This window comes from Oryx dammah, unplaced genomic scaffold (assembly GCF_014754425.2).
Source record: "Oryx dammah isolate SB20612 unplaced genomic scaffold, SCBI_Odam_1.1 HiC_scaffold_19, whole genome shotgun sequence".
Taxonomy (NCBI): Eukaryota; Metazoa; Chordata; class Mammalia; order Artiodactyla; family Bovidae; genus Oryx; species Oryx dammah.
Window position 1 is genome coordinate 27902188 of NW_024070203.1, and position 11788 is coordinate 27913975.

An 11788-nucleotide genomic window follows, 5' to 3' on the forward strand; every position below is an offset into this window, starting at 1 on the left:
CTGGCTTAAAACTGATTAAGAGTAAGAGGTGTGGCAAAATATCCTGTGATAATTGCAGAATAATTCAGAAACAGTTAAAATTTCCAGAGAGACTTTTTTAATAGACCGCTAAGACTAAAAATCTATAAATAATATAACTATAGAATCTATGAAAAGGCAAATAAGTGAACATTGTTATCTTAAGAATGTTTTTCACCTTTTTTTGTTAAACACTAATTGCCGTTGTAGGATAGCTATGACTGTTTGAAGATAGTAAGTTAAGAAAACATTTTTTTAATGTTTAATTTTTAACTGATTCTTTTTTTTTGTATCATGTCATTTGATATTTTTCCTGTTAGGTATACTCTCTTGACTGCTACCCTAATTGCGATCATGTAAACAAATTCTTATATAACTTCTCGCAGTAGATTTGACCTTTATTATTGGCTGCTGTTCATACTAAGCTTTTAATTTCATAGTTTTTTTATTTTTGTGTTGTTGGATTGCTTCTTATAACTTATATTTTAGTGAGTGGGGGCGTGGAATTCTTCTTACAATTTAATTAAGATAGACTTGATTAGAATTCTAGAATAGATGAATAAGATTGAGGTGATGAACCAAGTACAATTTTAAGACAACTAGTACTAAGGTTATTTATAATTTCTACCCCACCTGTTAACATGAAATTTGATGTTATTATGGGGAAAAGGAAAAGAGTAGAGATTTTATTGCCTTCAAACCAACTTTGACTTTACATGAAGCTTTTCATGCTATTAGAAGCATCTTCAGTTTTCTTCAATTCAACCAAGTGATTAAGCATGTAAATGCTTTATAAATACATGTGTTTGCAGACAGATTCATTTTAGGTAATTTCCAATGATTCATTGCTGTTAAAGATGCTGTATTTATTTTTATACGTTATAGCTGTCGGGTGCTTCTCTCCTATATTAATACTCCAGGGTTTTTTGCATCCATGTATAAAGATATTTTTTTGTGCCTGTTTTCTTTTCCTTCAGAAATCTGTTTCTTTGCATTCCTCTACAACCTTATAACTTTAATGCCTGGGAAACCTTTACATTAGGCTATTTGGTCCATACTCTATAGGAATTATATTTTAAAGGAGTGGAATCAAAAGGCCTACAGGAAGGAAAATTGAGGAAGTTAAATTTAACTTCTCTTCCATTTTGTAAATAATTGAGTAATGCAGTATAACTGTATACCAGATAAGGCATCTTTTTGTTTTTCCTCAACAAATACTAAGATTTGTAGGGCGTTTTTTTTTTTTCTCCACAAGTATCATTGAGATTAAAAAAATTTTTTTTAGAAATTTTCAGCCATCAATATTTAAGAGAACTTTTGAAAAGTCCATTTTGGGCAGCATTGCATAAGGGTTAGAACTGAATTAGCACAATAGATTCTAGAATTTCTTTTTTCTATGTAATAACCCATCAGAATCGTTTAATCTTCAGTTCCTTATCTTTAAAAGTAGAAGCGAAAATATGAGCCCTTGTTTTCTTTAGAGAAAGTCTTAAACTCTCAATAAATAAATTTAATGGAGCTTCATTTTTGCTGTATCTCTATTGTATTAAATGCTATTGTTGCTTGTAAATGAATTATATAGTCTCATTATCTAGTGATTAAAGAGTTAAATGTTTTAAGGATAATTTTTGAAATCTGGTATTTTTGGGTCCTTAGAAACTGGTCTAGTCTTTTAAATCTTTTATAAGGTAAATACCAATAGTATATAATTATATCATTCAGAATTTAAAATTTAGGTGAGTTGCTTATCTTTGTGTTCAAAAGCATTAAAGCACCTTTCCATAGTAGGAAAATATAAATTCTAGATTATTAATGATGAATTGTATTGCTCTGTGTGTTGCTATTTTTTATTTTTATGAAGGCTTAATTGTAATGAATAAAATATTGATGTTATTTCTGCATGAATGCATATATGTAATAAATAAGTGATTTGCTATAGTATATGCATATTTATATATATTATATATATAACTTTGCTGTAATATTGTTTTATCTGTTTTAATTAATGCTTTGCTATTCTTTTATAGCCACTTTGGTTTTAATTTTCAAGATTAATTTCTTTGTAATTGTTTTTCAGGGAACCCATATTGAATTGTCTATTGGAATTATTTTGGGAATTTCAACTATGGCAGGTATTTCATAATAGTAGTGTTATTCCATTGTCTGTATATTTATAAAACATTTTAGTAGGTTAAGTAGAGAAGATACTTCATTTGAATGAATTTATTCACCGAGATGTCTGTCATTTAATAGTTTATCTCCTTAATCCTATCCTTTAATTTTTAATTTTGTAAATGTAGTATGCATTTTTCTGAGAAAGTTTGGGTACTTTATGTTAGTTAATGAGTAAGAATAATCTGCTATATTGACTGTGTAAAAAAATTTTTTTTCTCTTAATTCAGTGTTACCCTAAAACCTTTCTGCCCATTTTCTCTATCAAATTATTTATTTTCAAGTTGGGAAGAAAAATCAAGGAAGGAAACACAAGATCAAAAATCCGATTTGGTTCTGTCTCCTTCTTTCCCCACAAATACTACTCTACTCTTCATGGTGGTGGAATTTGGGAACAATTCTGTGTTGTGTTACTATGGAACATGTGAAGTAGATGAGTAATGAAAGAGACATTTCTCTCCTTGATTTTCTTGAATGTCATAGCTGTACTTTACTCTTTAACTTTCAAGTATCCAAATTCCCTTAAATATTGTCTGAAAGTTGAACCACAGAATGTTATGCAAATTTTTTAATATTGAAACCAAAATGGAAACTGGCTGCCACATCAGGAAAAATAAAACTACTAATTAATGGAGGTAGAAGACTATAATCTCAGATCTCTATTTTGAGATCTTGAAATTCAGAGCTATCAAATGAGTTACTTTGGATATAGTCATTGTAGCTTAGAAAGGTGGTAACTCTTCCTGACCAGTGCTTTATTGATTACACGGTGATCTACTATAGTGATTTTTCTGACTTTTATGTAGTAATTCACTTGTCCATTTTTCATTTTTTTAGCTGCTGCTTTGGGAAACCTTGTGTCAGATTTAGCTGGTCTTGGGTAGGTTCACTTGTGCATATGTATACTTACTCTTTATTCTCCATTCTCCTTTAATTGGGAAGGATTTTGAAAAGGGACATTTATTTTTGCATGTGTGTTTTAGAACTAAATTTTTAAAATTAATGTTTCTAAATCAGCAGCACTAAATCTTTGGTGTGCATCAAATATAGATGCCTAGCTCACATCTCAGTCTTGCAGGATTAATATCTGTAGGGATGGGGCCCTGACATTTGAGTTTAAGAATCTTCTCAAGCAATTCTGATATGTGTAAAAATTTTTTCTAAAACTACCATAAGGTAAGCAGAGTTGAATTTTTCATGTCCCGAAATGTTTATATGTATTTTATAAATACTTCTACGGGTGAGACAGGACTAAAAGTAAGAAACCCTATCATTATTTCATACCCCCCGTCCTCCCAGTCCAAAGATAAGAAATATGGCTCAAATGTGAGGATACTGACTGGGCATGTCTTCTAGAGAGAGGAATTTTCAAAGCAAATAATGGCCAAAGCATACATGGACTTGGCTAATTTTTGCTCTTTTTATTCCATGTGGCAAGAAGGAATGATGAAACAAACTGAGGGTGCCTACTCAGAAAAGGCCAGCTTTCTCTCTTTCTGTTTTTACATCTTCTCTTCTAAGCAGCAGATGGCCTGGGCTGCTTCCTGAGCTTGGGGAAGCCTAGGAAGTATGAATTAGACAGAGTTGGCATTAACTATTGTGATAAACATACTCTGTCTTGCTCAGTCTTTGGTTCTGTTTCTTCCTCTTTTTGGGGGGTTCATTTTCATGGTAAGTTTTGAGATTTGAATTTGGATCTAGGAGCAGTCTACTTAGCCCTATAATCTAGGGAAAGGCAGCTTTATACATGATCTAGCTCTGTATGTTAGACATCTGCACTTGAGTATGGGGCCACAGCTACTGTTCAAAACACAGTTTCTTTGTTCTGGGTCAAAGCAGAAATTTTGTAACCTGCAATTTCTGATGTAAACCTACAGTGATATTATCCCTTAAACATTCCATTTCCTAGTTTCCAACATTAAGGTTTATAATGATAATATTACAGATTTGTTGGGACTCTTCCATCTAAGAACTATTTCTCCTCTGCCTTAAAAAAATTATGTAGTAAATACCACATTTTATCAATCTTAGTTGCATAGGTTTTTAGAACTTAACATATCTAATATTGGGATCCATCTTATAATTGATGGTATGCATAATTTAATTGGCAAATTTTTTTCTTTCTTCCAGTTCTTAAAGTAAGATTGTATCCAATAAGCAATGGCCACTTAGAAGATACTTGAAATTGCCCTGAAAATTATAGGCTGTTTTTCTTAGTATATCAATCTGATAAATTTTAAGAAAACTTTTTTTCTGGTGACAGTTATTAAATTATATGTTAAAGTGCTTTTCTTTGAATTTGGAATAAATGTATTAATTGTAATTGTAAAATTTTTATATACCTTGAATTATTCTTTTTAAAGTAATGGTAGAGAGTAATTACTCTTAAGTCAGTTAATTTACCTGTGTATTAAGTATGTCAATCTGGAAAAGTTTAAACCAAATATATGTATATATAATACAGATGAAAATTGTAAAAGAATGTTTACACCATTTCTGGAGTATACAGATATAAAATTATCTTTGTTGTAGTCATGAGTTTTTCATATGAGAGGACATAGTTTTTCATATGTGTCTCTTTAAAAACTTATATTCTGTCCTCTTGTATTTTTTTCTTTTTTAATTAATTAATTAATTTATTTTTTATTTTACTTTACAATTCTGTATTGGTTTGAATTTATTTATTTTAATTGGAGGCTAATTACTTTACAGAATTTTGGTGGTTTTTGCCGTACATTGACATGAATCAGCCATGGGTGTGCATGTGTTCCCCATCCTGAACCCTCCTCCCACCTCCCTCACCATCCTATCCCTCAGGGTCATCCCAGTGCACCAGCCCTGAGCACCCTGTCTCATGCATCGAACCTGGACTGGCGATCTGTTTCACATATGATAAGATACATGTTTCAGTGCTATTCTCTCAAATCATCCCACCCTCGCCTTCTCCCACAGAGTCCAAAAGTCTGCTCTTTACATCTGTGTCTCTTTTGCTGACTCACATATAGGGTTGGATGGCATCACCGACTCAATGGACATGGGTGTGCGTGGACTCTGGGAGTTGGTGATGGACAGGGAGGCCTGGCATGCTGCAGTCCACGGGGTCGCAAAGAGTCAGACATGACTAAGTGACTGAACTGAATTGAACTGATATAGGGTCATCGTTATCATCTTTCTAAATTCCATATATATGCGTTAATATACTGTATTGGTGTTTTTCTTTCTGACTTACTTGTCCTCTTGTATTTTTAAAGACTTGCGGGCTACGTTGAAGCTTTGGCTTCCAGGTTAGGCCTATCAATTCCTGATCTCTCACCAAAGCAAGTTGACATGTGGCAAACACGTGTTAGTTCACATTTGGTGAGTACTTTGTGTGGTTTATGATAATGAATTTGGGTAACCAGAGCAAGACACTGTATATAATTCAGTCCCTTGAGAAATTTGAGATTAAAATGGATTTGAGTGGAGTTTTTAACAAAAACTGTCCAAACCTTAGTAGGTTTCATAAAAACTAATCATTGAGTTTTTTTGTAGGCATCCTTGAAAAAGATTTTTGAAAAAAATCTTTATATGATTCAGTTACTATTGAGGAGTATCAGTTATGTGCTGAGACTGAAGGACATAAAATGAGTAATAAACTGTAGTTCTTTTTGAGGATTGTATAGGTAAAGAATCATACATATTAAACAAATTATAATTTAGTGTGACATATTCAGTAATAGAAATGTACACTGGATATAGCAGAAGCACCAGGAGAAGAAATAACTCTTTGTGGAAAGAAATTTCTTTTAGTGGGGAGATTTCTTGGTGCATATCAGATCTAAGGTTATTTTTAAATTATTAATGAGACATTTATTAGGTGGGAGAGAGAATTCCAAGTATATTGATTAGCAAGTAGAAATGTATGATAATAACTAACTGGAAGTTCCTGGCAGAGAGAGGGACTGCATCTGACTAATCTCTGTCTCCCTGGTACCTACCATAGAGTTTGGTACTTTGTAGATTCTCAATAAATGTCTGTATGAAGATATAAAACTTAATTGGTAAGTATTTTAACCTTAATAGTCATCATAGGAATGCAACATTTAAAAATCATTGACAAAAATTAAATAAATTTTTCATAATATAGGAGAGATCACAGAAAAACTGTGTGTATGTAGACATATAAATATATTGCAGTGGGTATATACATATATTTGTAATTTTGTCTAAAATAGACAGCAAAGCAGTATAATTATGCACAGATATTCATATTATTTGATTTTTAAATAAATCATTGAGGAAGAACTATACACCAAAATGTTTATTGTTCTATCACTGACAGTAGCGATGATTTTTAATGGTAAGAAGAGCTTTTACATTTATTATAGGCCCATCAAGTCAGTGGAACTTAGAAGTTTTTGTATTAAGTTTATGAAACAGTTTGAAAAAGAGTTGATTCTAATGTGTGACTGGTGGGGGGCAGGAGGAAAGCAGTAAACAAAGTTATGTTTACATAATGATTAGACCTACATTCATAATTAGGTGTACATGGGGATAAATACTGAAAAGGAATATGTACAAAGGACAGCAAATCCAAATATGTTGAGAGTACTGGGTGAGATTTTTCGTTTCTTTCTATCTTCTGACTTTAAAATGTATGTACATTTTTAAGGTATTTTCTTTCTGAATACTTCACTAATGTTATTTTTATGGCAATTTGAAAAAATTTTTAAATTTTTTTCCTGGTTGCCTTGAACTTTACATATTATTTGTTCTAGAACCTTTTTGAACATTATTTTTTAATTTAAGTTAGTATGATCAAAAGAAATATAGTAACAGTTGAATTATATAGTACATAGTAATTTTTATCATAGATACTTAAGCAGAGGTTCCTCTTACAGGGATAAAATAACTTTGAAAAAATGTTTTCTTTTGTTTCCGTAGGGTAAAGCTGTCGGGGTGACTATTGGCTGCATTCTAGGAATGTTCCCTTTGATCTTCTTTGGAGGAGGTGAAGATGATGAAAAACTGGAAAAGAAAAATTAACTCACATAAAATACCTTTAAAAAGATGTAAACTAATGTACCTCAGTTATCAAATATGCTGTCAACAGCATTTAGGAATTAAGACAGTAACAGTGTATAGATAATGGGATCAAATAATTCAGCATGTATTATGGGAAACACTAACTTATTGTGGCTTGGTTTTCTTAGGACATCTTTTTAAAAAAATTTTTGTGTAAATTGGTAAAATGCTTTTTCATCAATGGCAGTCAACATTTTACCTTTTCTTTTTCTTTATATACCAAAATACCATTTAAGTATCAGTCGTTGATGTACTGTGCTAACTTGAGATTTGCCTGTTTGTTACTTACCATATGTACACGCATGAAAGCATTTACTGTCGTTGTTGTCCCCTGATAGTTACAATTCAACCTTAAATTTTTTTCCAAATTACTTAAGATGTTTAATATCAGTTGAATATTTCTTTTTTACTCTCTTTGTGGCAACATCAATTTTGTACTGTTTCACAGTAAACATTTACAATCATATAGTTTCAGTCATTTTTTAAAAACTCTCACATTTATTCAAAATGAACAGACTTTAAGTACTTATCACTCATTTCGGTTTTCTGACCTCTTAGTCTCAAGAGCCAGAGATTAATTAGGATGAACAATTATTTTTAGTCTCCCTACTACATAAGAACATATATGTTAAGAAGTGCATCATTTTGAGTTGGTTTTTATACTTTTATTTTCTCAACTTTGAATGATTACATAGTGATTTTTGACTCCTATGGGAAAGAAAGTCATTAGAGTGCTTTTAATGGAGATTGTGGGATTTAGGTCAACTAAGAGGTTTCACATCACACTTGGAAAGTTACGAGGCTGAAAAAAGTTTTTTTCACAGAAGTATAAAATGGAAACTGTTAAGAAGGTCTATGGTATAACTGGTGAAGTTGAGGTGATGTTTGTAAGGTTAGTAAGTACAAATAATATTGTTTGGGAATGCTCCTCCCCTCCAAATGTTGTCCCCTTATCTGAGTTGAATTAATTTGAATCCTAATGTTATATCTTCTTTAGCAGATTTTATTTCTGGATAACTTCTTTTGAGGTAAAAAATAAATATTTTGTATTTTACTTTTTGCTATATATATATAGCCTAGTAATCGAAAGATGTATGAGGAGAAATTCTTTCTCCCATTTTTCGTTCCCTTTCTTTTTTTGTGGCGTTTAAATCATATTCTAAATTGAAGTTCCTTGTGTCCAGTCTTGTGTAGCTGACTTAAGTGTAGCTAGAATTCACATCTATACTTGTGAGTCATAAATTTTAATTTTATGAGCCTGTAAAGCTTGTTAGCATGTGATCTGTTACACATGCTAAAAAATTACTCTTAATTGTAAGAGTACTTAAATATATCACAGAGGAGAAAAACAAATTAAAATGACTATTTGGGCCACTGAAACTATTTACTTTGCTAAATAGATGAAAAAGAAGGGAAACTTAAAGATGGCTGTATTTACAGCTACCTTATTTTAAAGTTTTATTTGCACATTTACTTTGAACTCTTATTTTCAGAGGAGCTGGTTTCTCTCACAAGACAGTTTGTGATAAATTCTTTTCTGTTTACTTCAAAATTATTTTAGAGCTATCCTGTAATCATAGATTTTTGAGGGAAAAATAGATCATATGCTATAAAAATAAATATATAACATTCTTATGTACAAATAATGTGACAATCTCGTTTGATCAAATTAAAATTATAAAACTTAACATCTTAAATAGAATTGTGGTTTGTATCTTCCACATAACATCACAGACACCAATTTTTTTGTTATTATTATTTCAGATAATAGATTTAGAGTGATTATTTAAAAAATTTTTTTTGGTAAATGTTTAAGTGCTTTTGTGCCTAAGTTATATTGCCAGCCCTTTCTGTTGTCTAAAAACACATGTTTTTGTGATGCTTAAATTTTCTTTTTATTAAGTCTTATATCCAGAAACCTTGCCTGTGAGTTTAGAAAGGGCTTTTGATTTTACTTTCTTTTTTTTTTTTCTGCTCATGAAAGTAACACAGTCCTACGGAATCTTTTAGTTTAACTGAGCATCTGTAGAATTATTTAAGATTTCAAAATATGGAATATATAACCTTCATATTGAAAAGTACTTTAATTTATGGTCACAATACAATTTGCATAATTCAGGTAATTAGTTTAAAAGAATGGAGCCCTTTTGTCCTTAACCTAAGGTACACATTTTTTTCTAGTATGGTGCTTTGCACAAAGTGGCTTCTGAAAAATGGTTCCCTTTAAGATAATGACTTCATATAATCATTGTTTCATGTTACTTGTCATGGAGAATGTTATTTCAGGTTGAAACTGGAATTCTTATTTCTCACATTACCTATTTCTTTATTGGGAGCAAGTATAACTATGGTTAAATGCAACATGAACTGCATCAATACTGTTCATTTGATATCATGTTGTCCGTGTATTATGATTTATTGACTTATTTATGCATGTAAATTGGGTGCATTTTGTTGCCACTGTATGTTAAATGGTGACGAATGTTTTTACAAAGGAATTGAACAAAGAAAAATACCTTTTACGAAATTTTGGAATGTGGTTTTGATTTTGAAATTTGATTTTCTTTCTAATCTCAGAAAATCCTGGTTATTCTGTAGCTTAAAGGAAATAGTATAAATAAATGCAGATTTGTTTCAGGGTTCTAGCAGTGTCACTGAGACAGTAAAATGGAACTATTTACTATTTCCCTGAAGTCCACACTTGAGATACAACATTATAGATTATGAGAGCAGGATGATCCCATATTGAGATAATTTGACCTTTAATCGGATGTCAAAAAAACTTTAGATAGATTGGCATAAATTACACTGATGGCTGTTTATTTACAGCAGAGATATCCAGGCCTTCTATATAAGAATGCATCATTTACTTTACTCCTTTTCCTCAGAAAATGAATTTTGAAGGTAATAAAAATTTATCTTTTATACCAAAAACTTGTACAAACCATTTTGAAGTAAAATTTCCCAGTTTTAGAATTTTATAGTTTCTTGCCATTTTAAGAGTGTATTAAATGTAATATAATTTTTTTACATTAATATTAAATATAGTCTTTTTCTTGACCAATTGGGATCTTACCTAGGATGCAGTAGTAGGTCAGTGTAAGGGGGTCAATCACTGCAATACACTGCATTAATAGAATGAAGCAGAAAATACCACATGATCTTCTCAATTCTTGCAGAAAAGTGATTTGACAAAATATAACATCTTTTTTTGTGGAAAAAACAATAAGAAAATTAGGTATATATCTGGTTGTTATAGCTTTTTCATTTTCCCCCCATTTTTTGCTGCTCTCTCTTCTGGCAATTGCTCTCTCTCTCTAATTTGCTGTTTTTCGGCTGTGTGGACTTAGAAACTTGATAGTCACTCTTACCATAAATTATTTGAGAAATATTAGAAAATAGGCTATGGAGCCTGAGTGAGATGATGATGGCAGTGGTGATGATGATAAATATAATGTTAGTTCCCTTTCGTTAAGCACTTACTGATTGCTTTGTACTGTAGTATTTTGTACACATTATCACACTTAATCTCTGTAATAGCAATGATGGTACTGTTATTATCCTTATTTCATGTTGAGCAAGTGGAGACATGGAGAGATTAGTTTGCACAGGGCGTCACTATTAATAAGTGGACTAAAGTCTGGCTTTGTCCAACCACGCAGTTTGTGTTTTTAACTATCTACTATGCAGTTGGGATAGCAGTTGCATGGACTGTGTAATGTCTGTTCTCTGCTCAGTCTTCCTTTTGCCTGTATATTTATGGAGTTATTTTCTCACTTATAACTTAAGGGAATTGTACTAAAACTCTCCAAGTTCATTTAACAAATCTTTTGTTTCTGACTGTATATTATGTACTAGGAACTGTTCAAGTCTCCGAATGAACAGCCAGAACATGCATATATCCTTAGGAAGCTTATTCTGTGGGGGAGCGGAAGTGAGGGAGGAGAATATAGGAAAGCAGTTGTACCCTTAAATAAGTGGTGATAAGTTCTTTAGAAATAAATGAAACGAGAAGGATAGAAAGTACCGGTGATCATATGTAGGGGGTTATTTTTATACAGAGTGGTCAGGGAGCACCTGAAAGAAGTAAGAAATAAACAATACATATATCAGGGAAGAGAAGGTATTATGCTAGGTTCCAGAAAGTTGATGTTTAGAGAATCTCTACTTTATGAAATATTTTCATATTCCACTTTGGAATGCATTATACGATTTTTTTCTTTATGCTACTGCTGCTAAGTCACTTCAGTCGTGTCCAACTCTGTGCGACCCCATAGACTCTGGCAGCCCACCAGGCTCCCCCGTCCCTGGGATTCTCCTGGCAAGAACACTGGAGTGGGTTGCCATTTCCTTTCTCTTCTTTTTTCCATTTCCTTCTTTATATTTTTTTAAAATTGAAGTGTAGTTATATACAATACTATGTTAGTTTCAGATGTGTAGCACAGTGAGTTATATATACATATTTATATGAGTTATATATACATATTTATGAGTTATATATACATATATATATGAGTTATATATACATTATTTA

General features: G+C 31.6%; 1 protein-coding gene across 2 annotated transcripts in view; it reads left to right on the plus strand.

Annotated features, from left to right (window-relative positions):
* Window positions 1-9894, plus strand: part of TMEM65 (transmembrane protein 65) — a 49144-nt gene extending 39250 nt beyond the window's left edge. For both annotated transcript variants that reach the window (XM_040261854.1, XM_040261855.1), the window contains 4 exons: window positions 2096-2150; window positions 3028-3070; window positions 5442-5547; window positions 7114-9894. In XM_040261854.1, coding sequence (XP_040117788.1) covers window positions 2096-2150; window positions 3028-3070; window positions 5442-5547; window positions 7114-7215 — 306 coding nt within the window. In that variant the 3' untranslated portion in view covers window positions 7216-9894. The remainder of the gene's footprint in view (window positions 1-2095; window positions 2151-3027; window positions 3071-5441; window positions 5548-7113) is intronic.
* Window positions 9895-11788: the final 1894 nt, after the last annotated feature.